The 27,766-nt window shown below is 38.8% G+C and overlaps 1 protein-coding gene and 1 pseudogene across 2 annotated transcripts in view; both read right to left on the minus strand.

Annotated features, from left to right (window-relative positions):
• Positions 1-27,766, minus strand: part of LRRC69 (leucine rich repeat containing 69) — a 97,805-nt gene that overhangs the window by 64,755 nt on the left and 5,284 nt on the right. The window contains exons 2-3 of one of the 2 annotated variants that reach the window (XM_036932462.2): positions 10,993-11,119; positions 5,038-5,110 (exon numbers count right to left, since the gene is read on the minus strand). The exons of the other annotated variant lie outside the window; for it this stretch is intronic. Coding sequence (XP_036788357.2) covers positions 5,038-5,110; positions 10,993-11,119 — 200 coding nt within the window. The remainder of the gene's footprint in view (positions 1-5,037; positions 5,111-10,992; positions 11,120-27,766) is intronic. 2 annotated transcript variants of the gene reach the window in all.
• On the minus strand, positions 5,735-8,275 carry LOC118935863 (MOB kinase activator 2-like; annotated as a pseudogene).

The following is a 27,766-nucleotide window of genomic DNA, read 5'->3' on the forward strand; positions in this document are numbered from 1 at the left end:
ATGGTCAGTGCTAGTGAAAGGGATTTGGGGAAGCTGTAAACATGACAGTAGAATCCATGTGGACAGATAAGACTGACAGAAGAATGACAAGAAAAAGAGGGAGGGAGAACAGAGAGAGGGAGCCAGCAGAAAGATTCTTGAGAAATGTCAACATCTGACAATTTTTTTAAAAAGGCATCCAGAGAAGACACAGTAGAGAAATAAAAGATGAACCAAGCTGCCTTACTCTCAAAAGGCATGGGAGAAGAGGATGTCAAAATTAAAGAAATAGTCAAAACTTTGAATGGTAAAGAGAGAGAATGCAAACAAAGATATTAGAACTAAAAAAAAAGCAGTGTCACAGACTATAAAGTCACTATTAAAAGGAAAAACTGAAGGAACAAAACAGCAGCAGAATCACAGAACTCAAGAATGGACTAACATGTACCAAAGGGAAAGGGACTGGGGAGGATGGGTGGGTAGGGAGGGATAAGGGGGGGGAGAAGTATGGGGGTGTTAAGATTAGCATGCAACTACCCTTCAATAAAAAAATAATTATCTACAAAAAAAATAAAAAATAAAAATAAATAAATAAATAAAATTAAAAAAAAAAGTCACTATTAAAAAGTTCATTCTATTTCTATATAGCGCCACAAACAACTGGAAAATAAGAATTCAAAAAACTCCATTGTGGTAATATTGGTGAAAAGAAAGATAGTTAATACATTTAATAAAAGAAATGAGAGAACTTTACACTAAAAACTATAAATCATTACTGTGAAAATTTAAAGGGGCTCTAAGTAAAAATAGAGATACATCTTGTTCATGTATAGAAAGGAACAATATTGCTAAGATGCCACTTCTCCCTAAATTGATCTACAGATTCCATTCAGTTCAAATAAAAATCCTGTTTCACTGTATAAAAATTGACATATTAATATAAAAGGTCTATGGAAATTCAAAGTACCTAGTATAGCCAAAGTCACAGGACTTGCATAACTGATTTCAAAGCTTACAATACAGCTACAGTAATAAGATAGTATTTTATTGTAGAAATGACAGAAAAATAGATCAATGGAAAAGAATGGAGATCCATAAATGGTCATTTGATTTTTGGCAAAGGTGTTAATGTAATTCAACTAAGAAATTATAAATACAGAAAGTTTTAAATACAGAAAAGTCAAGAAATTATAAATGTAAATGTAGAAAACGTCTTTCTACAAATGGTGCTAGAATAACTGGCTAAATATATGGGAAAAAAAATTAACTTTGACCATTACCCCACACCATGCACAAACATTAATTTTAGATGAACCATAGGCTTAAATATAATATAAATACAAACTTTAAAATAAAGCATATGGAAGAAAATATAGGATAATGGATTGATAATTTGGGGATAAGCAAAGATTGCTGTAAAAGGCCACAGAAAGCACTAATCTTAAAAAATTTATACTTTGTGCTTCATCAGAGTTAAAAACTTCAGTTCATCTAAAGGTACCATTAAGAAAATTAAAAAGCAAGCCACATACTAGAAGAGCATATCTACGATATGTACACTTGTCAAAGCACCTGCATCCAGAATACATAAAAACCTCTTAAAACTCAATTCTCAGATTGAGACACAAACAGGAAACAAACATCACAAAAGAAGTATATAAATGGTGAATAAGAACATGAAAAGGTGCTCCACATTGTTAGACTTCAGGGAAATGCAAAGTAAAACTACAGTGACTATGACCTCAAACCCATGACCACAGCTAAAAGTTTTAAGACTGCTGGGATGCAAAATGACACAGCCACTTTGCAGAACTACTGACAGTATAAATTAACATAAATACTTACTCTCCTACTCTATAACTCTATGATTCTGTTCTCCAGAATTGGAATGAAAAATAAACAAATGTTCAAAAAGACACAAAAATACTTGTACAGGAATATTTATAATAACATAATTTATAATAGCCCTAAATGCCAAATGACCCAAATGTCCATAAACAGAAGAAAATAATTTGTGGCATATTCATGCATGAAATGCTATTTAGAATAAACAAAACACAATAACTACTGATAAATGCAACAATAAGGCGCATCTCAAAAAAAATACGCTTAGCAATAGAAGTCACAAAAGAACACATGTTGTATGCTTCCATTTATGTGGTTCTAGAACAAGTAAAACTACTTTTAGAGATGGGAATCAGCATAGTGAGTGCCTATGAGGGGTAAGAATTCATTGGAAGTGTGCATCAGCAAATGTGTGGATGAAGAAACAGTCAATATCTTATTTGTCAAAACTCACTGAGTTGAACACTCACGATTTTTATGTGATTTTTAAATAGCAGAGAGTTTTTTTTTTCCCATATATTAGCCAGTTATTCTAGGTAATACCATAATCAAAGGGCATTAATGGCCTTTGAAAATGATATTCTGTAGAACAGAGAGGGAAGAAGAGAATATAAGGGAGTAAACAGGAAACAAAAGCAATAAACAGATGGCATGTTTGAGAAGGTTGGTTATGAAAGAAAGAAGAATGAGGAAGCAGGAGAGAAAAGGCAAGAAATAGACTTTGCCTTAAGGTCTGTGTAAGGCAAGAAAAGAGTCTGAAAAGGGAATTAGGTAGACCGAATTTCTCAGTAAAATTGGGAGCAGAGTCATTTGCAGAGAGTACAAAGGATCAAAGAAGGACATCCCAGTGTCAAAAGAGAGTACAATTGTGTGGGAAAAGGGACAGGGAATTTTCTTTACTCATCATTGTTAGAGTCATTATTTTAATTAAGTCTACTCTGAATGACTTCTGTGATGGTTGGCTTTTCCTTTTGTTATTTTAGGGCACCAAACTGAGTTCAGAGGCTATTGTTAATGTGCCCATCAATAGTTTGGTTGAGTAAAGAGCAGAGGGGAGAAACAAGTATCTGCCATTGTTTCAATTTCCCTAGAGCAGGGAGAACTTCTACTTTTCCAAGAGAAAACTAGAGGAGGTACACTTGTAATGCTTCCCTGTTCTTCCACTCCAGTGGTGAAGAATAACTTCACTGACTGATGAATTTGGACAAAGAATGGAGCCACTTGTCCCTTCCTCTCTCCCTCTCGTTCTTTCAGAGATCTGTCCCCAGGGTGTCCACGTTCTTCCTCTGCTTCTGTGGTTGTGCAGCTTTGTCCAACAGAGTTGTTTAGGGACAGAACCCTCACCTGCTCAGGTTTGATTCCAAGTCCATGAACTGATCCTCCATAGTTTAAGTAAGCTAACAAATAAAACTCCTCTCTCCCCTTCACAGGCTCTAAACCAATTGAGAAATAAAACGGGATGCAGAAAGAAGGGAATCATACATCAGCACAGAGCTGACATGAACACTCGCAAGCTCTCTACCAGCCCTCCCCTGAATTACACTAAACATTCCAACCCAGTCCCAGCCTTTCCTGCTAAGGCAGCTGATACTTGGCAAAGCAAGAGGAGGATGCTGCATGCTCAAGGCTTTTTGCAAATTGACCATTAAGTCAATCTTTTGCCTCTAAAAAAGAAAGAATGAGAGGAACAGAAAGAATAATAAAAAATAACATCCAATAATAGTAAAACCTAAACATCCATTGTTTGGACATCCTTACTATGTCCAGGCTCAACCATAAATATCTTTAATGGATTAGTTTATTTAATCATCAAAACAACTCTATGAAGTAAGCACTATTATTATTGTCCTCATTTTGCAGTTGAAGAGACTAGGTACAGGAAGGTGAAGAAACTTTCCCATGGTCAGAAAACTGAATCCTGCTTGAAGAGGTAACCAATCAGCTTACATCTAGGGCAAAGCCAGAATACAGGCAATCCAGAATTATCTATAAACAGCATGGACCTATACATTTTGCAATCCTGCTTTTTTCAGTGAAAGCTTTCATTCACTTTTCTGTCACTGTAAATTTATACAATTCCTTGGATATTGTACTTTGTATACTACAAACAGAGCTAAGTTTACTAACATGTTATAGCTGCAAGAATTTTGAAGTTCATCTACTAAAACTTCTTCCTTTAGAAATAAGAACACTAAGGTCCAGCTCAGTTAAATTATTTGTCCAAGGTCATAAGGCTAGTTGCACAACCTAGGTCGCCAGATCTTCCAAGGTCCTTTTTTCATTACATCATCAATGTGTAAATGAATGATAAGCTGAATAAGTAAAAAGGCAAGCAGACTTCTGGCATTTTCATTGCTATAAATATTGTTCTTCAAAAATTAGATTGCTTCAAAATTTTTTCTAGTCGCTTTAGCTGAAAACATTACTTTCTCTATTAAAAATCTGAGAAACCTAATACACTGGCTAGCAAACTGAAATAGACTTTAGGTGCTGCAGGAAGCCCTTTGTTGAGGACTGTTCATAGCTTTGTATCCCCTTTTAAAAATCTGGATGTTCTTATGTTGTAATACATCTGTTTCTATTCAACAGGCAATAAAGAGAGTCTCCCAAGTGAAGTAAACCAGAGCAGGATTCTCTCTCCATCTGTCAGTCGAAAAGCCCAAGAGGGTGTTTTGCCTGCAGAAGGGCAAGCCCTCAACTGGCTCCAGAAAGCCACCGTAACAGCTGCCATCATGCAGATGTGTGGGATAAGGAAAAACAGCATTTTGTTGTTATTGACAATAAAATGTGGGGGTTTTTTTAATGACAATGACATCTTGGTTTCAAATACTTTTGTTTTTATATTACCTTTTCCATCAAGCTGAAAATAGTTTACAGTACTTACATGAAATAAAATTTAATGTCCCCAGTTCTGCAGTAGAACAAGATCCAAGAACCCCAGAGTTGGGAAATCAGTAACACAATCAACTTTCGAACTTAATGATTCAACCCTCCACTTTTACCCTTGGACTACCAAGTCTTGCAGTTTCTCATGTCTCTTAAGTGTTTAAGGAATCATCTGCTTAAAATCAGTGGCTTGCCTCAGTCCTTCAGATGCCTTTTTGCTATGTACAAAATCCGACTTAAGGGCTAGGCATAATAGGTTCAGATGACCAGGGTGGAGATGGGAGTGGGGCTGGCAGAGTTAATCAAGTCTCACTATAATACAATTACCTGCTGATTTCTTCAGGAATCCGTGTGAGCTGATTGTTGTTCAGATTAAGCAGAATCAAATTTTGTAAGCCATCTGTTAGAAAATAATTCGTCACCTTAGCTGTGTTGGAAAATAACTTGTAACCATTTTTGTGTGTGCTTTTCTTTTCCTTCTCGTTTCTTGCCCTGGCTCTTTGGGTTACCGGTAACAGATACCCTCTTAAACTAGCTTAAGCAAAAAACGGGAAATTATCCCAAAATTACAAAGCTAAATCATGACGCCTGAGGACCGAACCATGCTCTCCACGAACTGGAACCAAAAACTAAGACACTGGAACCCAATTTTTGTTTTTGTTTTTAACTTAGAACAGCAGTCCCATAAATGTTTGTTGAGCGAATGAAGTTCAAATGCTGCTCTACACAAGTGCCCTCATATATTCAACAGAGAGACGGCAGAGAGACACCGATCTAAGTGCCACTGCCGGCAGGCATCTGCGGGGTCCACTCCCCCGCGGCGCGTCCTGGCAGAGCGAGACTGCGCGCCTAGCTTCCTGGGAGCTCCGGCTGAGCGTGCCCCGCACGTGCGTGCCCCTACGCAGACACGTACGCACACGCAGCTCCTCTCTGCGTCTGCACGCAGGCCCCGGGGCTTTCCTTTCCTTCCCCTGCAGCTGTGCGCGCGCGCGCTCCCGTCGAGGCCCCACCATCGCGCTTGCACTTAAGTGAGGCCGTCGGTGACCGCGGTCTCTTTGCGGCCAAGCAGGTTGCACTACCGGATGAAGAGGATGAAGTGGACAGGGTATGTTCAAGTACCCGTGCAGCTTCAGGGCCAGGGTGGACGTGGGACGAGATGTGCGCTAGCACATGGAATATGCACTTGTGGATCTTCTTCACCAGAGACTCAAAAGGAGCTGGGGAATTATCTGCCATATTTCATGGGGAACACGTCGTTGTGGGTCACCAGCTTCTGCTTGCCTCTCAAGACAAAGTCGACATACTGGGGGGCTGTGCACTGACTGACCTTGTTTCCCCTCTCCTCATACCAGGAGTACTGTGTGTGGCAAAGGGCTGTTGACTGGCATGCCTGTCCAATGCGGAGCTCTGAGACGGTGCTATACTGCAGGTGGACATAGTGGAAAAACGTCGTGATGTCGCTCCCCAGTTACTCGCCAAGGTCGATCTCCTGGGGCAGCACCACCAGCCTTTGCACTCTAAGAGGCAATTCTGGACTTGGTGTACTCTGGCTCCACGTTATGTAGTCTTTTACACGGCAGGCTTCTTCCCACTGGGCTTGGCTTTTGACTTCCCCACAAGCCAGTGAGTCCATGGCTGTTAGGAGCCCTGTGCCTGCCTCTCACCACCTCGGCCCTCAGCCCATGGCTGCAGCAGCCAGAAGTCATATTAACATGTTTATATATATACACATAATATTGTATAATTATAGGATCACATTTATGTATATATATTGGCTATGTATATATACATAGTGCTTTGGCTGCTCTTGGTAGTCACAGAATTGCTCAGGCTTGGGTCTCCTAGCTTTCTGATGCTTCTTCTGAACCAGTAAACCAAGTTGTGAACTCCAAGGAGACCCACACCATGCTCCAGGCTAGTAGTCTGTCATCCCCCAGGAACTTCTCAAAGTCTGGTAGAATTATACTGTCTGGGAATCTCTGCTGAACATAGTTTCATGTCCCATTACAGCTTCTCTCAGCTTCACATTCGTATTTTCTCTCTTTCTCCACTCCCCAACTTCCCATTCTTTCTCTTTTGAACAGATTTTCTCTAATTTTCCACATATTCACAGCCATCCCACAACAACTACTGTGTTTGAATGTTTGCAGACGGAATAGACAGAGTCCTCAAAGTGAAATGCCTACAGAAACCAAAAGGATAACTCAAGACATAGTGGGCCTAGCGGGACTGTACCTGTGCTTGGGAGGAGTGCACAGGTGAGCACATGCTTTATCTAACAGGGCAGCAGCCATTCAGCCAGATGCAGGCACTTGCTGTCACATGGGAATGTGATTCCCTAATCTTTCTTTGTTAATATGGATGAAACAGAGCCAGAGATCAGACTTTTATATGAACTCTCTTCATTTGCAAATTTTAGAACCCTAATTCAAAATTTTAAAAAGGCAGACAAAATAACCTATTTGTGAACAAGATCCAGCCTATAAACTACCAATTTGCAGCCTCTGTCTTAGTTCATGTGATTAGCTAAGACCAGTCAAACTGTTTTAGACTCTATGGTTGTTCCCAAGAAAGAGGATATGACTGACCCAGCTGGGGACATGTGTCTAGTTCTGGTCCATTCTGTTCTGGTCAGGGGGACAGGGTCATGTAACATGCTGGACAGGGCTCAACTCCCCAACACCAAACTACTATAGCTCTTGGATAATCAGGACCTGACACTGAAGATAATTTATACCACTCAACACGGGATTTTCAAAGTTCAACAGCCCTAAATCAAGAAATACAGAATCTACAGACACTCAGGGGCACTGTACACAGATCTACATATATTTCATAAACCTCAAATTTAAGGGCATCATGAGAAGAAAAATTATATTTACAGAAACCTAAATTATGATTAAACAGGTTGCTTAATATCACAGCCATCAGATTTTACCTGTCTGTCCCCTCAGTATAGTTCATAAAACATTATTGTCTATTTCTTTGCATGCCCTTAATTTTTCCTCACATATACTGTTTTCTTTCTAAATAAACTGTAATTGAACACAGAATCTGGGTTTGCATAAATAATATGCATAAGTATCAATAAGTGTTTGTTAATGGTTCTTAATCTGAGGGAAAAATTTCTCCAAGATACATGACCTAAGATTTTAAAGTACTTTAAAGAGATGGTACGAGAATCCATTAGTGCCATATATACCTCTAATTCAGTGCCACATGCAATAATACCCTTAAAAAAATGCTGCTTGATGATGATAGTGATTATATAGCATCCAGGCTGGCCTCAAAAGTCCACAGAACCTTAAATTCTATAATATATCTCTAGTTTTGGGAAAAAGACATGGAGTGCTGAAGTACATTACATGAGTTATTAAAACTATACATATCACTCAGATCCTTTGTCATGCATTCTGTTCTTAAGCCCACTCTATATTAAATAGGAAGAGTGTCATACTGAATGGAGAAATTACAGGCTTACAGGAAACACAAAGAAAAGAATGCCAATGGTTGGATCTCATACCTTTTCTTTAAAATCCTCTTCAAACTGATTTAAACTTAGCATCTTGATAAGAGATTGTGACTCAATATTGAGACAATAAAAATGTGAAAAACAAGGAGATCTGTGGAGCACTGCTTTTTTTTAACTGAAGCATAATTGGTATACAATATCCTGTTAGTTACAAGTGTGCAGCACAGTGATTCAATGTTTTTATACATTACAAAGTGATTGCCAGTATAAGTCTAGTTACTCACCATACAAAAGTATTATAATATTTTGATTACGTTCCCTGTGCTGTACATTACTTCCCCATGACCTACTTATTTTATAGTTGGAAGTTTGTACCTCTTGATCCCTTTTGCCTGTTTCACCAGCAATCCCAACATCTACCCACTCTGAAAAACAAGTAATTTTTTTCCCTGTTTCTGGTTTGGGTTTTTTTTGTGTGTGTTTTGTCTAAAAGATTCCACATGTAAGCGAAATCATATAGCATCTATCTTTCTCTGACTTATTTCACTTAGCATAATGCCCTCTAGGTCCATCCATATTGTCCCATCTGGCAAGATTTTTTCATTTTTATGGCTGAATAGTATTCCATTGTATATATGTATCATACATATATATGACATTGTTATCCAGTTATATATTAATGGACATTAAGATTGCTTCCATATCTGGGCTACTGTAAACAATGCTATAATAAACATAGAGGTGCATCTCTCTCTTAAAATTGGTGTTTTTGTCTTCTTCTGATTAATACCCAGAAGTGGAATTAATGGAACATATGGTAATTCTACTTTTAATTATTTGAGGAACCTCCAGCTGTTTTCCATAGTGGGTCCACCAATTCACATTCCCACAAATAGGATATGAGGGTTCCTTTTTCTCTACATCCTTGTCAACACTTACTCTTTCTTGTCTTTTTGATAATAGCCAATCTAACGGGTGTAAGGTGAGATCTCCCTCTGGTTTTGATTTGCATTTCCATGATGATTAGTGATATTGAGCATCTTTGCATGTGCCTTGTTGGCCATCTGTATGTCTTCTTTAGAGAAAATGTATATTCAACTCTTCTGCCCATTTTTTAATTTTTTAAAAATATTAAGTTATATAAATTCTTTATTTGGTATATTAATCCCTTTCAGATGTCATGATATGTAAATACCTTCTCCCATTTAGTAGGTTGCTTTTTCATTTTGTTGATGGCTTCCTTTGCTGTGCAGAAACTGTTCTGTGTGATATAATCCCATTTGTTTATTTTAGCTTTTGCTGCCCTTGTCTAAGGAGACAAGGTCCAAAAAAGTATTGATAAGACTGATACCAAAGAGCTTACTGCCTGTGTTTTCTTCCAGGAGTTTTATGGTTTCCAGGTCTGATGTTCAAGTCTTTAATCTATTTTGAATTTATTTTTGTATATGGTATAAGATAGTGGTCCAGTTTCATTCTTTTGCATATAGCTTTCCCAATACCATTTATTGAAGAGACTGTCTTTTCCCCCTTGTATATTCTTGCCTCCTCTGCCATAGATTAACTGAGCATATAAGTGTGGGTTTATTTCTGGGCTGTCTATTCTATTCCATTGATCTATGTGTCTGTTTTGGTGCTACTACCATACTGTTTTGATTACTGTAGGTTTGTAGTATAGTCTATAAATAGGGAGTGTGATGCTCCATCCTTGTTCTTCTTTCTCAAAATTGCCTTGACTGTTTGGGGTCTTTTGTAGTTCCATACTAATTTTGTTCTACTTATGCAAAAAATGCCATTGGTATTTTGATCCCCATCAAATTTTGACCCCCATTGCATTGAATCTGTAGATTGCTTTCAGTTTTGTGGACACTTAGGTTGCTTCCTAAGTGGACATTTTAACAATATTCATTCTCTAACCCATGAGCACAGAATCTCTCTCCATTTATTTGTGCCTTCTCCAATTTCTTTCATCAGCGTTTTGTAGTTTTCAGAGTATAGGTCTTTTACCTGCTTGATTAGACTTATTCCTAGGTATCTTATTCTTGTGGTACAATTGTAAATGAGATTGTTTTCTTAAATTTCTCTTTCCAATAGCTCATGAGAATATAGATATTCAACTGATCTGTATGTTAACTTTGTATCCTTCAACTTTACTAAATTCATTTATTAGTTCTACTAGTTTTTTGGTGGAGGCTTTAGTGTTTCTCTATATAATATCATGTCTCTCCAAATACTGACAGTTTTACTTTCTCCTCCTTAATACTTTGCCTTTTTTTTTTCTTGCCTAATTGCCATAGGTAGAGCTTCCAATACTATATTGAGGAAGAGTGGTAAGAGTAGGCATCTTCATGTAATTCTTAGGAAAAAAGGTTACATCTTTTCACCATTGAGTATGATGTTAGCTGTGGGTTGGTCATACATGGCCTTTATTATGTTGAGGCACATTCCTTCTATACCCAATCTTTTGAGAGTTTGGGGGAGCTTTCCTTGATGTGATTTCTAACTAGTGTTCTCTCTGGCACAGAGAAAAAAACCCCAGATTCGAGAGTTGAAATGCACACTGATTCTGAACAAGAAAAAGTCACTAACACTAATGCTAACTTTCTTTGTAATGTCAACATGTGAAGAACTATATAACACAATAGTTGAATAAAAAAACTATTGTTCCCAGTTTCCTTAATATCAAGAGTAAATATCTCTAACAAAAAAAAAAAGATAAAAATGTAAAATTCCTTTTTCACTTTACTGCCAAATTGCTCAATATAAAGAGACTATGTTTAATATATAATGTTGCTCTTCTTTGACTAACTTACCACATACTCCTGGTGCAAATCTATAAATCCTATTTCCAAATAAATGGAGCTTCCTCAGAGATGTAAGATATTTAATCTCTTCTGGAACTTCTTCTAAAAGATTGTTTCCCAGATTTAGTTTTGTCAACTGCAAACATAGAAAGATTTAATGAACTCACACATCATTCACCTTCAAATGAGAAAAAAAACATAATTAAGCCCCTCTGCTGAAATACATGTAACCTAAGAAAACTTGAACATAATCTTAAACAATTATTTCACATACACATAGTATGATCTTTATAAATAAAGTTCATTTGAGCTTCATGTTAATTAAAGCAGTTTAATTTCCAGTTGTAGGTAAAATAGCAGTATTTCCGGAATCTTGCCTGGCCTTAGTGCATCTCCATATCAATAGGTGTTTCCAAGGGTGGAGAGTAGTAGCCATCTCCATATCAACAGGTGATTACAAGGGTCTGGGGAGCAAGGGTACAACTGGACTGTAGAAGATTGGTGAAGTCTGTTTTTGCAGCTGGGTGGTAAGAGACATGGGAGAGCAGATATGGATGACTGCTTATAAGCAATAAATGGGTTTCTCCCACTTTATTTCTCCCTTTGACTGATTTCAAAGGTAATTTGCCCTGGACTGGGAGAAATATTTTCACCCTGGAGTTAAACCTGGCGGTAGTCAGCACAACCTCTAAACTCAAAATCTGCCTTCATGGGTGCAATGTGGCTGCCCCTGTGGATGGTGGGGAAACCCCAGTGGCTGCAGCTGTGGAGGGTGATGCTTAACCCAGGAGCCCCCACCCATGGGGCATCCTCTTGGGAAGCCCCTAGTGGGGAACTGGTCTAGGGTAAAGCTCCTCCTAGACAGGTGAGCCCTTCCCAGAATTGGGGAAGGGTGGAGATAACAGAAGCTGTGGAATTAGCCCTCTGTGAGATGAAAGACTGCTTAGAGGCCCTGAGTGGCCATGTAGCAGCTGGGATTATGGGATACATGTTTGTTGAGATAGTAGAAAGGGTTATCAAGAAGACACACTTCATCAGGAGAGAGACACACTTTGGCATTGCCTGGAAGAGCTGGACAATGACCGATGGGATGCCCTTAAGAAAGAGAGATGGTTATTGAGAAGACGAGACACGACCCTGGAAGATATGATAAAAGCAAGGGAGGAGGCAACAGGAGAATCTGCACTGCAGGAGGCCATGGGGGAGGGGGAGGAAAGAGTGGTGTCTTCAGCCCTGGAGATGGTAGAGGACATGTCAAGAGAGGATGAGGGGGTGGGGCCAAGGGTCAATCCGTTGCCAAGGCCACGTCCCAAAGTACCAGCTTCTCCCATATTAAAGGCCCACCAGGTTGTAATTAAGAAAGTAAAAATGTAACAACCACAGGCTCATCTGGGTAGGAGCAGCCTGCTCCCAAAGTTGTGGAGTGCTCCATGCTCTGCCCCTATACCCAGGATGAACTGGTGGACATAAGCATCTGGTACAGGCAGAAGCTACTGGAACCTCTGCCTACATGGCTTTTGTGTCTCTGGGATATGAGAGTGGAAAACGTTCTTATGCTGGGGTCTGAAATGTGTAGACTGGCTTCCCTGCTGACTCACGCTTCCCTCTGGCAGCAGTTGCAAAGTACTTGTCACACTTCAGGGAATGAGGCGCTTCTGGATTGGCTGACAGCAGCCAACAGGGGAGTTTAGCCTAATCAGGGTGATTTACCATACTTCCCCACTAGCTGGAAAACATGCAGAGCTCCAGCAGGTGTTATGGGAGCTGGGCATGAAAAATATCATCTATAATATGGACCCACAGGGCCCCAATAAGTTGTTGTTTACTGTATGAATGAGAAATCTGGTGCCCCATACAGCTCTCTGTTTGGGTCGCTAGTGATTCTTCTTGCACCCCACATACGGCAACCCATAAGTGAGGTTGCTCATACTTTAGCAGATCTGGGGGAGGTTGAAACAATAAGAGCATGGAAGGAAGTATGGGCTATGACTGCAAGAGGAGGTACAAAGGGCCACATGAAGGTCTAGAGGACCCACATGTGGATTGATTTGATAAAGGTGGCTTTAGTGAAAGAAAAACTTGATGGGCAGCCCAACAAGATCTTATTAGAACTGTGGCACCAATGAAAGCAAGAGCAGCAGTTCCAGCCACTGAGGTCCAGGACATGGAAGCCAGAGGCAAAGACCCATGGGACCTGGTTTGTCAGTAAAGTTCTTGGGATTGTCTTAAGGGTAAAACTAAAGTTATCCCAGAAGCAGTCATAGATAAGGTCCAGGCTTTCCCTACCTCTACCACTGTGACAGTATTACAAGACTTTTTGAGTCTTTTGGGCTACTGGAGAGCGTTTATCCTGAACATGGCACAATTCTGAAGCCCTTATACTGGTTGGTACAAAAGGGCATCAGGTGGGACTGGGATGACACATGTGCAGCTGCTTTTACTGCTGCCAAGCAAGTAGTCAAGACCATACAGGCCTTGAGTGTAATCATCATCGAGGCCCTGTGAGCTCAATGTTCATGTAACTGAAGATGGTTATGGATGGGGCCTTTGGCAACAGCTTGAACGGACACACCACCTATGGATTCTGGTCACAACTATGAAAAGGAGCAGAGGTCTGATACACCAGAGAAGCAACTGGCTGCTGTGTACCACAACTTGCTGGCTACAGAGTCCATCACCAGAACCATTATAACCAAGGTAATAACCACCTATCCCATCACAGGGTGGGTACAAGACCTGTGTAAAGCCCGTGTAAAGGCCATGGAGTGGTATGGCACAGATGTCTACATTGGTCAAATGGGGCACACACTTACAGCAACTGAGTAACCAATCTACTAGCACCTTAAATGGACAACTCCAACACTTACTGGGGCCAGTGACATATAACAGTGGAAAGCAGGAAGAAGTTGCTTTTGAGCTATTAGTAGCCAAGAGCCCCTATACCTGAAGATGCTTGATATACAGATGGCTCCAGTCATGGGCAGCCCTCAAAGTGGAGGGTTGCGGCTTTCCATCCTAAGACTGAGACAATATGGATGGAGGATGGTGAAGTCAATGGGCTGAGTTGTGGGAAGTATGGCTCATGATCACACAGATTCCTCCCCCATAGTTGTCTGCACTGACAGCCAGATCATCTATTGGGGCTTGACCCTGTGGCTGCCAACATGGTACCATGTCAACTGGGTGGTTGGTCACCATCCTCTTTGGGGGCAAGAATTGTGGCAAGACCTATGGGCCCAAACTAAGACTGCTACTGTATATCATGTGACTGGCCATTTGCCTTTGGCATCCCCAGGGAATGCTGAAGCATTCACATTGGCCCAGGTGCAGTAGCTAGAAGGAAAGCCTACCTCTGATGCAGCCCAATGGTTACATCAGCATTTGTTGCACGCAGGACAAAAGACAATGTGGGCTGTAGCCCATAGGTGGGGCTTGCTGTTGACCTTTGAAGAAGTCAGCAGAGCCCCAAAGGAGTGCCTTGTGTGCTCTAAGAGAGATGTACACTGAGTCCTGCAGCAACATGGGACAATAGTAAAGGGGCAGATACCCTGTGTGAGGTGGCAGATAGACTGTATTGGGCCTCTGCCCATATCAGAAGGATATCAGTATGCCATGACTTGTGTGGATACAGCTACTGGACTGTTGGTTGCCTTTCCTGCAGGTCATGCAGATCAGCAAACCACCAAGAAGGGCCTAGAGCATCTTTTTGCAGCCTATGACCGGCTGCAGGTGATTGAGAGCGATTAAGGCACTTTCCTGGACATGCATTACAATGGGTGCGGCAGTTAGGAATAAAGTGGAGGTTTCATGTACCATATAACTCTACTGGGGCAGGCATGATAGAGAGGTACAATGGTTTGTTGAAATCTGGCCTGAAGTCAGACACCAGTAGTCTATTGAGCTAGTCAGCTCACTTATGGACAGTGCTATGGTGTTTGAATGAGAATCCCCAAAAAGGAGCCTTGAGTCCTGTGGACATGCTAATGCACATTGCTGCCTCTCCTATACTATTGAATGTGCAAACCAATGAGGAGTTATTGAAGCCAGCATATAGCCAGCAGAGCAACATCCTGCTGCCAGCCCCTACTGCACTAAACCCTGGAGACTCTGTTGAATGGACGTGGCCCTGGACATTTCAACACATAGACCAGTGATGGCTGGCCCTTCTGGCACCTTGGGGAAAAGACCGAGAAGCTGGCCTCCTTTGTGTTCCTGGAGTAACAGCAGAGTGACCCCAAAGATCACGGTTGTGTACCCAGAGTGTCCATGAGGTAAGAGAATCTTATGGGGAGGTTTTGTTTTCTCTTTATGAGCAGTGCATGTACCTCCTGTAGCCCTATATATTGACTCCTCTGTAACTCCCACAGGGAGGAGGGTGAAAGTCTGGTGTACTAGACCAAGACAAGATTCCATTTCTGCCACTGTCCTATTACAGGACCATTCTCTTGCATGCATCCTACCTACTAGACAAGATTTGCCTATGCTGGTGTCAATAAAACATGTATCTTATCACCCTTAAGGTTTTTTTCTTCTATAGTCCCTGTTGCCTGGATCCGCCCTCTGGCTACAAATGCTGTGTAATGATTGCTCTGAACTCCCTACCCATTCAGCTACTGACCACCTGTGGAATGGACAAGATATGGATTTAATCTGCATAGGACTTTGAACCTACTGAAACCTCCATTTTGAGGATTATCAAATGCTACTGTTATTGTATGTTATTAGTCTGGTTACAGGGCTCTAGTTTTCTCGCACAGGGGCCATTGCAGAAGATGGGGCACGAGTAGATTGTGAGGCAAGATTTCTGAAGGGGTGGGCGGTAGGTAAAATTGCAATATTTCCAGAATCTCTCACCTCGTCTTAGTGCATCTCCATATCAGTAGGTGTTTCCAAGGGTGGTGAGAAGTAGTCCATCTCCATAGGAATAGGTGATTACAAGGATGGGGGGAGCTAGAGTGTAACTGGACTGGAGAAGTTTGTGGGGTCTGTTTTTGCAGCTGGGTGTTGAGAGACACAGGCAAGGAGAAGTGGAAAACTGCTTGTAAGCAATAAATGGGTTTCTCCCACTTTATTTCTCCCTTTGACTGATTTCGATTTCAAAGGTAATTTGCCCTGGGCTGGGAGAAATATTTTCCTCCTCGAGTTACACCAGATAAAGCACTGAGCTTCATTAAAATTATATTACAAATGATTCTAAGGGTATTTAAAAACAGAATTAATGATACAATCATCACATGAGCAACTTCAGAGTATTGTAGCATTGTGACCCGTAGAAACAAAGCCATTTTAACACTCAGTAAAGGACTAATTTTCTGAAATCAGAAATGTGGCCTAAGGCCTGAGGTCCTCCTTATATACTACTGACAAAGTGTTCAGACATAAGAAGGAGGAATTAGAAATGATATACAAGGAATTAGAAAGATTCTCCTTGAACCACTAATCCAGCTAAATCAGTGATACAGTATTGGTCTCTAAAAAAAATGGTGTTTTTCTTTGATTCGAAATCTAATTGTATCTTCCAAGATATAAAATGAGCCTTTTCTTTTACTCCCAAATATTATCTACCATTCAAATTTCATTACCAACTCTAAACTTAAGAATTTTAATATTAAACAGTAAACATTTTGACATGGGAGTTTTGACAAATTAATGAGCTTACATAAGAAAGAAAATTTAGGCAAGTTATGATCTATAGTTAAAATATCACTAGTTATTTGGTATGGAGGTGTGTTAATGATTTTAATTAAAGTGGACAAGATATATTTACAATGAAATTCCATGTTCTTGGAATTCATGGAAAAGATTTTGCTTCCATACATGCTCTCCTCTGAGAATTACCATTGTCCTATAAACTAAGAACAATAAATCTACCATCTTGGAGGCCTTCTTCTTTCCTAAAGGTGAAGTTAAAGAACGCTCGTATAGCCATTCTAATGAAAAACTTATTCCAAAATAGGTGAACATTTTAATTTTCTATTGAACTGTAACAACCACAGAGTGGCTTAAAATAACATAAATTTATTATCTTAGAATTCTGGAGCTCAGATTTCAGAGATGGGTCTCACTGCCTTAAAAACCAGTGTCATTAGGGCTGTTTTTCTTTCTAGAGACAAGGAAGAATCTGTTTTCTTGTCTTTTCTAGCTTCTATAGGGTGCCCACAGTCCTTGACTTCTCCCCACCCCCATTTTATCTTCAAAGCCAGCAGTGGCTGGTGGAGTCTTTCTCAAATCACATCACTCTGATATTCTCTGTCCCTCATAATTACATAGGGCCCATGAAGATTATCCAAGATAATCTCATTATCAAGGTCAGCCGATTTATCAATCTTAATTCCATCTGCACCTGTGAGCCCCCTTTGACATGTAACCTAACATATTCACAGATTATGAGGATTAGGATGAGCATCTTTGGGGAACCATTATATGCCTACTTTAGTGACTATTTGAAGTATTTCTAAGAAGGATGTAGATTTCTTTGGTTTGCCTAAATTTAGTGAAACATTCATAGCAGCCAACCAGTGCTGCTTGACAAAATTTCTGTGAGCACTGGTGAAAAACACAAGAATGTCAGGAACTGTGAAAGCTCAGAGATTTTACCCAATTGCAAGCTAGTAGTTACCCTGCCACCATTTTATAAATGCTGGTAGAAAGCATGAGACCTCTGGGAAAGAGACAAAGGACAGTTTGTTACATATAGCAACAGCAGTGCCCAGAATATTGGTCTTCTTGCACCTGCAATGCACAGTCAGATAATACCTGGATATTTGGTGGTTGTATTACAGACGAGGAACATGAGTTTAGGGAACTGAATATTTTATAATAGGCAGTAGTAACCATGCTATCCCTTTACACTGAGCTCTGGAGGAAGATACACTCTCTGATTTCCAAGATTATCTGCTATATAAACATCCTTGGAAAGTTAGTTCAGAACAAAGGCAGTTGGTGCTTCTGCTTATAGGATGTGCACAGGCATGAGAAACTCATGAACAATTGCTAACAAAGAGACAGCAATATGTATTTTAAAGTAAATAGGTAACAAGGAACAGAGCTTGAGATTTCTCACATCATCAATGCTTTCCAGGTGTTGCTGAGGGCACAGACCATATAGTGTTCATTTTGCATGTTACATCAGAAGTTTTCATTTACGAGCTAAATGTTTTTTTGTCATTGATTTTACAGAATTAAGGATATGGTCTAGATATATGAAGGTACATTTGATTTCATGGTGTATCAAAGGGAAATCACAGAATATAATTAAGCTTGACTATAAAGTGGGGTTTTTTTTGGATGCTTAGAAATATATCTACAAATAAATCATGAAAGAAACACAGTCTAAAATGCCCATATAACAATTTCTAAGGAAGCATGTGGGTCAGCGTTCATTTAAAAATATGCATTGTATGCCTACTATGAATCACCAGTCCTAGGTGTTAGATAGACATAGGACATGGAAGACCTTTACCCTCAAGCCTCTTACACAGTAACAGAGAAAACAAGCCACCAAATTAATGAGTAAAGGATCAAGGCTAACCAAATTATTAAGAAAAATAACAGACAGCAGGAAGTGTTCCGTAGATTATTAAAAGGAGTAGGAGATAGTGATTGGTTGATCAGGGAACATTATCTTAGAAGTTGATATTTACACTGAGATCTGAATAAGAGAGAATAAATGGCCAAAATAAAGATCCCAAAACAGAAAAGTTCTTGGTGTGGTTGAGGAGCCAGGAGATGTGGCTGATGTGACTGAACATAACGGGTAGAGGGAAACCCAGCAAAACATGAGTTTGGAAAGGCATACTTGAGCCAGGTTGTGTATGGTTTTGTAAACCAGGGTAAGGGGTTGGGATTTTACTCTTAAGTGTAGTGAGAAATGCCTAGGGTTTTGAGAAGATGTGTAAAGTTATTTGATGTGTGTTGTAACAGGACCAAGCTATATTAAGAATATTTTTCAGGGGTGCAAGAGTTGAAGCACAGAGATAACATTCAGGTATGACCACAGGAGTGCAGGTGAGAAATGATGGCTTGGTAATGGAGGTGGGAAGAAATGGATGGGTTTGAGATATGCTTTGGATATAGAGCCAAAACATTTTTAGATGTAAGACAAGGAGAAGATTCATGGACAGAATCCAGCTTTGAAGGTTATATATCTGAAATGAGGAAAACTGGGACAAGGGCAAGTTTGGAGGAAAGACAAGGAATCAAAAGTTCTGTTTTGCCCACCTTAAAATTAAGATGCCTTTTAGATCTGTAAGTGGAAATATCAAGTGGGAAGTTGTAAATGCAAGTCTAAAAGTTCTCTAAAGTGGTCAAGACCAAATGGTAAATCTGTGAGTCTTCAGCAAGTAAAAGGTAGCATATGGGATTGTAAAAGAGAAGGGATCACCAGTGAAGTAGAAGGGAAGGGTGGGACACCTTCAGGATCTGGTATACCAGATCCCTTTTATTGAGACAGTGCTTAATCCTCAGAAACTAGAATTTTCCTGCTGAGAACTTTCTCCTGCATACTTCTCTAAGGAGTTTCCCTCAGCTACGAGGATACGAGGAGAACCTTTACCCAGAGATCATATGCCTCTACTCCATCCTCCCAGGGTGGTCTATAGCCCATAATGGGTGCACGATTATAACAGCCAGTCCCTTTGTCTCTGTGGTGCAAGTCATGTTCCAGAACTCTGATGGGATAAGGCTGAGGCTAAATTTCTCCTGAAATCACATCTTTGCCTAGATTATTTTCCTGCTCTGTTCTGCTTCCCTCACACCCTTACAGATTTCTCCTGAGACCATACCCTCAATAAATTACATAAATGTATGGCTCAGGCTCTCCAAGATATATGTGTCACAGAAGCCAAGGGGAAAGAAAAGGAAAAGAAAACTATTTTAAGAAGGAAGATGTGGGTCAAATTCCAGAGAAAGGTTAAGTTAAATAAAAGCATAGAAATAACCACTGGATTTAGCAACATAAAAGTCCTTAGCAACTTTGACAATCAGGGAGAAGAGTTGGGGAAGAAACTTCGACGGAAATGGGCTGTGGAAAACATGTGAGAAAGCAAAAACAGTGAGTTATAAATGATTCTTTTAAGAACTTTTGCTATGAAGGGACACTAGAAAATTAGGAGGAAGCTGGAGGGTTTGTTTCCCGCAAAATATAGTACAACTTATTTATATGCTGATGGAAATAATCCTGTAGAGAATGAGAAACTAATGATATAAGCGGAAGGATAATTGCAGATTCAAAATACCTTAGAAGAGAGAGGATAGGATCCAAAGTACACGTGTGTGCTGGCCTTAGATAAGAATAGGGACTCTTCATGGGGCTCGGGGCCCCCAGGAAGGTGGGCAGGAGGTAGTAGGAAGAAAAGGTGGCAAAGGTGAATACAGATGAGGGCACTGGAGGATTTGTGATAGGAAGATGAGGAAATTCCTGACAGTGTCTGTTTTTTCAAATGTGAAACAAAGTCATCTGCTGGGAGGAGATAGTAAGAGGTTGAGGAAAGATAATTTTAAAGAGCAATCTATGGTAATATAGTAGGGCAGTTGACAACCACAGGTGGCTTTCTGATTCAACTTAGTTCCCAAGAAGATGATATACAATTGTTAGATGACCTAGGAAAATGTACTTTCTCTGGGTGACACATTAGCTACATGGCCCTTTGGCTACCACGTGAAATTCTGGGCTTGCACAACCAAGAATATGACATATAAGAAGACGAAGAGGGTTCAACTGAAAATGTCAAAATTTTTAAAATTTCGATTTACTTAAAACTAAAATGAAATGAATGGAACTGGGATTATTCTTGATCAAATTAGGATAACAAAAAAAGATTTCATAGATAGCCTGTAAATTCATAAAGGTATCTTAAGGAGCATGTGGTTATACTCTCTGTCAGAGCTTCAGCCTAGATTATATCAATTATACGGAAATTTCCAGAGACACTGTAGCAAGGACTGAGTTACCTGTGATAAATACCTAACTTTGATTAATAAATTACATAAAGTAAATGTTTCACTAATTCATATTTGTTAGGTTCTATTATGTATGTAGTATTAATTCTGAATGCTAGAGTAAAAAAGCCACACAAGATCCCTCTCTCACAGTGCTTACATATTGGGAAGTGAAACAGACAACTAAGTAAACAAATAATTTGTTAGTGGCAAGTGTCCCATATAAAGGAGAGAAAACAGGATAATGGGGTGGAATGTAACTCAGGGCCAGATTGGGTCATTAGGGAAGACTCTGAAGAGGTGACTCCTTGTGATGCTTTGACAAGGTTGTTCAAGGTGAGCTATTTGGGATACCTTGATAAGGTTTTTCCAAATGGCATTTTACTCACAGAGGGTTTCAGAAATTGCAGGTACCCCAAAAGAGCACATGCAGTGTTTTATTAGTAACACTCTATGGTTATGGGTAGTTCCTGAGGGAAGGGTTTAGTCATGTAAAAGAAAACTATTTGACAAGTTTAAAACTTGTATTACTTCAATAATTATCTCTATTGAATTTCTATTGGTATTCTCAGAATGGTAACTCTTCTGTCCTTTGGAAACTAACATATCGCCGTAGATTGAAAGATACCATTGCTGCTAAATGGTTGCTCATGGGCCTATGACACAGGGAAATTAGAGCATCTTAGAATCAGAAAGAACTTTTATATGTCACCTTAGCGCTAACATACAAAATACAAGTGGGCGACTATGTACCTTCCTCATGAACACCCTCAGTAATGGGTAGATCTTTCATCTTGTTAGGAACTTTTATTATTTACTTAAACTTTTTGCTTTGGTTATGCTCTCTGTAATTTCTCTCCAGTTATTCCCACAATAATCATAAGAAATGGCTTTACTCCCCCTTCTGTCTTCCACATAACAATCTTTCAAATATTTGAAGATTGCTGTCATATTCCCTCTGAATTTCTTCCATTCTTCCTTCACTATTTCCCTCAGGACATAATTTCCAGAACCCCTCACCATTCTGGTGACTCTCCAATGCCTGTAACCCCACTCTCTGGAAATACAGTGCTGAGGTTGAGACAGGAAACATGGTCTCACAGGGTGGATGCTGGTGAGACCACAGAATTTTTCCAGCAGATGAGTGCACTTCCATTAGTGCAGCCTAACATGGCATGCACTCTTACAGCGGCAATGCACATTGGTGGTGCATAATGAATTTTGGGGTCAACAAAAACCTGCTGTCAAGGAGACAACATCCACATCCCAGACTTGTGCAGCTGAATTATTTTCTGAACTTAAATGTAGGAATTTACAGTTATTCCTGTAAAACTTGTATCTTGTTGATTTTGGCTCAAAAGACATCTCAAATGGATGTAATGTTGTCACTTTAAATTAGTCTAAAACTGGACAGTGTCAGTGTACAAAACAGATCTGCTTTTCCCAGCCCCACTTTGGTTAATGCATCCACCATTCTTGTAATCCTATGGTGGCCATACGGAATCACTTAGAATTTCTTTTCTCTCTGCCCAAATTCAATTAGCCACCAATTCCTTTTCTCAAAATCCCCTTTAGGTGCATCTTTTCCAGCTCTCATACATCTCAGTCACCCTAATACTAGCAATTATTACTGCTTGCCTATAGCATTACATAGCTTAAGAATGGAGAGAATGGACTGTGTTATCATTTAAATTTCCCTTATCTAATCCTACCAGATTACATATAAACAGTTGCCCAAATAACCAGTCCATGTGGATTTTCCCTACTCAATATGTCCTAAATGTCTCCAATCTCCCTGCAGTCTTTTCTCCATCTTTGTACACTTCTGTACTCTGCCTCAAATAATGTCTATCCCAACTCTTCCTAAATTTGATTACATTTATTTGATTACACTGGCCTTCTCATACCTCTAACTTATAAACCTATCTGTGACCTGCCTTGAATAGATATGTTTCCTCTTATATTGTGGAAATGAGATGTCTCAGTGTCCATTGATGCCTTTGGATTATGGAATCCAGGTTTGATGTATAGCAATCTTTATATAACTAGGAAAAAAGCATGAGAAATTTGTGAAGAAAAAGAACTGATTAACTTATTGATGATTACACTAATGAATAACATTTAAATATAACTTAATATGTGCCAAACATTGTGCTAAGCAGTCTGGTCAAGGATGGTGTTTTACAAATAAGGAGTTTCAGGAATAGCAAGCATCATAAAAAGCATATGCAAGTATTTTGTTAGTAATACTCTTGTTATGGGCAGTTCCTGAAGGAATTCTTTGGTTCTTCTAAGAGGCAATTACTGGATAAGTTTAAAACTTATATTACATCAAGAAATACCTATAGAATGAACTTCTGATGGTATTCTCAGAGTTTAACTGTTCTGTCCTTTGGGAACTAGCATGTGGACCTCATAGTATCCACAATTTTATAGAAAAGGGACTTCAGGTCCAGGCTGTGATTTATGGTGATACAATGTAGTTTCAGTCTATGGCCTATACTCCTGAATTCTATACTACCCCATCTGTAGTAGTGTGCTGCCTATTTTTTTATTGAAATATTACTGATATACAAACTTGTATTAGTTTCAATGTACAACACAGAGCTTCAACAGTTACCCACATTATTAAATCCTCATCCCAATGAGTGTGGTTTCTATCTTGTCAGCATAGGAAGATGTCACAGAATCTTTGGCTATATTCCCCATACTTTACTGCCATCCCTGTGACCAACTTATATTGAGATTGAGAATTTTTGTGCCCTTTTATCCACCTCACCCTCTCCACCTACCCACTCCAACCCCTCCCCCATAGTGACCGACAGTCACTTCACAGTGTCTATGCGTCTACTGCTATTTTGTTTTGTTTTGTTTTTAGATTCCATAAATAAGTGAAATCATATGGTATTTCTCTTTCTCCACCTGGCTTTTTTCACATAGCACAATATATTCTAGGTCCATCCATGTTATTGCAAATAGCAGGATTTTTCTTTTTTATGGCTGAATAATATTCATCGTGTATCTATACACATCTTCTTTGTCTACTCACCTATTGATGGATACTTTGGTTATTTCCATATCTTGGTTATAGTAAATAATGCAGCAATAAACATAAGGATTCATATCTTTTTGAATCAGGGATTTTGTTTTCTTTGTATAAATTCCTAGAAGTAGAATTACTGGGTCATCTGATATTTCTCTTTTAGTTTTTTGAGCAACCTGCATACTGCTTTCCACAGTGGCTGTACCAATTGACATTTCCACCAACAGTGTAGGAGGGTTTCTTTTTCTCTACGTCCTTACCAACACTTGCTATCTCTTGTCTTTTGGATAGTGGCCATCCTAACTGCTGTCAGATGATAACTTATTGTGGTTTTGATTTGCATTTCCCCGATTAGCAACATGAAGCATCTTTTCATGTCCCTGTTGGCCATCTGTATTTCTTCTTTGGAAAAATGTCAGATCAGGTCCTCCATCCATTTTTTAATCAGGTTATTTGTTCTTTTAGCATTGAGGTGTATGACCTCTTTATACATTTTGGATGTAAACCTCTTATCAGATAAATCATTTATGAATATATTCTCTCGTACTGTAGGTTGCCTTTGTTTTCTGCTGATAATGTCCTTTGTTTTACAGAGCTTTTTAGTTTGATGTAGTCCCACTTGTTCACTTTTTATTTTGTTTCTCTTGCATGAAAAGATGTGTACAGGAAAAAATTGCTCACACTTATGTTCAAGAGATTTTTTTTGCCAGTTTTCTTCTGAGAGGTTTAGTTTCATGTATTCCATTTAGGTCTTCAATCCATTTTGAGGTCACTTTTGTGTATGGCATTAGATAGTAAACCAGTTTCATTCTCTTGCATTTAGCTGCCCAGTTTTCCCAACCCTAGTTATTGAAGAGATTGTCTTTTCTCTATTGTATATTCCTGGCTCCTTTGTCATATATTAATTGACCATATATGCATGGGTTTGTATCTGGGATCTCTATTCTGTTCCATTAATCTATGGGTCTGTACTTGTGCCAGCACCATACTATTTGATTACTGTAGCTTTGTTGTATAGCTTGAAGTATGTGCTCCCTGTTTTTAAAAAGAATTTACTGTTGCTCAGAATATCATATATATGTACACAGTACATACATCCATTCAAATACACATACAAAATGGAATTGTCTTGTATGCAATACATGGAATTCTTGTTTTAAATCTTCTTGATCTACTGGTGTGCACACTCTTTAATCAGTATTATGCAGTCAGCAAAGCATAGTCTTTGGAGACTATTATGCAGTGTACCAGCTATATAATCTCAAGCAAATCACCCAAATTCCAAAATCTCTTTTCCTTTTTTTAAAATGGGGATGCTAGCAACTACTACTCAGAGCTGTATTAAGGATTAAAGATAATATAATAAAGTACCTGTCAAATAGCAGATACTATGAAATGCTAACTAAAATATTAGATACAGAAGACAATGAGACAAAATATACACACACACACACACATACATACGTACATATATGTACGTATGTATGTGTGTGTATACATATATATGTGTGTATATATATATATATATACTGACACTTCCACTTGGTTTTCAACTTTTAAACCTATTTTATTAATGATTTCTAACACTTTTTTTGAAGATTTCTAAATTCACAGCTACTTCTAAAAATTGAAATATAATTGACAAAATATTTTGCAAATTTAAGGTATACAACATATTGATTTGATAAATTTATATATGCAATATGTTTACCACCATAGTGTTAGCTACACCTCTATCAGGTCACATAATATTCATTTCTCTTTTGTAGTGGGAACAATTAAGATGCAGTCTCTTAGCAACTTTGTAGTTTATAATACAGTACTATTGACTATAATCACTATGCTGTGCATTAGCCCTCTAAGAGTCTACTGGTTTCCAGTTTGTCCCCTTAAACAATATATTCCCCAGCCTAGGGAACCACCAGTCTATTCTATCAGCCACTTTTGAATGACATCTTCAGGAAAGAGAAAAATCTTGGCCACAGGGTAATGACTTTGTTAATTTGGTAGATAAAAAAATGTATTGTTTCTACAGTGATAATGTGTTTCAGGATTCAGCTTCTATTAAACTATGACTATACCTTGGTTCTCCAATTATTATAATGGATTTCTGTGTTTAGTGGCACTCTTTGGCATTTACTACCTTCCCCAGGAAGCCATCTTCCTTCTGTAGTTGCACAGCACTGTGTACTTTTGATGGCTGATTATTATCTTCTGCCTTTTATTATAATGATTCATGTATGGATCTTACCTCTACTATTAAGTAGGAAAGTTTACAATGACAGGATCTCTATGCAATTCATCTGGCATTCAAAGAACATTTCTGGAATATAATAGTTGCTCAATAAACAGCATTCAATTGCCACCTGCCTAAGCTAATGATTCAAACTGTAGAATACTTGTTACAGCTTCATATTTTTATTTTTGCAAAATCAAGTATACCTGTTGAGCTCAGTCAGCTTCAGTCTTCTCAGCTTGATCACTTCCTTCTAATGGGCAGCATGCTTTCTTTATTCTGGCCATCTGTTCATTTTTTACTAACCCCTATATTCAGTTCAGTGTAATGCCTATCATATGTATGTCTAGAACTTGGACCAGGCAACTTCTCCTAACATTTAATTATGCTGTGCTTGTAGCTATTTATTACCACTAGAAAACTATATGCTATTATATCTTTCAATTACTTATTTAATTTTTAAATGATATCTATGACTAAGGTGGATAAAAACATTTTTTAAAGTATAAAAAAGAAGTAAAGCCAGCTGAGACATTCATCTTATCTGGAAGTTTCTGAACTAAATTATGGCTTGATGATACCATTTTGGAATAAACTATTAGATCATTTGGCTATAGCATATTAAAAAATTCAGTTAAGCTAGTATTTGAAATACTAATTCTTAAATTCCTTAAGGACAGTGAACATTGCCATTTGCTTTACCTAAGTAGGACATAATACAGTGTTAGGTTCTATAAACTACTTAATAAAAATAACTGAATCAAATTAATGAGAGAATAACAAAATTTTCTCATTTTTTAATTAGTATGTATATGGCCAAGGCATATGGGGAAAGGCAGCATTATGGGTGGGTCACTCTGCTAATCCTTATAAATGCCTTTTTTTAGAAATCTGTGGCATCTTTAAAACCAGTTCAATATAATTGCCAGATGCTTCTTCTGAGTCTAGCTGTTCCTGAAAGAATTTTGAGTAATTTTGCTAATTTCAAGACTATTTTTTAATTTTTCATTAACTTAACTAAGCCAGATTTCTCTAAACAATTATAATTTCATTGGAAATAGAGGGGAAGGTTCCAAGTCCAGCATGGCAGCTCATCCCTAGAGATCCCTAGAGTCTGGAAGCACTGGCTGCTTAGAGCCTATAGTTAAACCCAGCGCCATGGGATTGGCACTTGCTACTCAGTATAAGGAGGATCTTTGACTGGCATTTATGGTACAAGCTTACCAAGGCATTACCTTTTTAACATCCTGTCAGAAGCTTCTTACGGAAAGAATGAGTAAGAAGCAAAGACAAGTGTACTAAATCATCAGAAAAGGGGGATTACAACACAAGACTGACAGTCAATTAAAATGTGAAACCTTATGTGTTAGCATTTGTATACGTTTGAGTAAAGGCAGGGGCTAAAATTTCTGAGTAACCAGCATGAGTAAGGCATTCTATATGAGGTAATGTTGACAGCAACGTGAGGAGTTAAGAATGATGAGGCCCATTTTACACAAGAGCCAAGGGAGGCACAGTGAGAGAATGGGAGTTGTTACACATCACTCAGCTGGAAAGTGAGAAAG

Source organism: Manis pentadactyla, chromosome 3, assembly GCF_030020395.1.
Source record: "Manis pentadactyla isolate mManPen7 chromosome 3, mManPen7.hap1, whole genome shotgun sequence".
In the NCBI taxonomy this organism is placed as follows: domain Eukaryota; kingdom Metazoa; phylum Chordata; class Mammalia; order Pholidota; family Manidae; genus Manis; species Manis pentadactyla.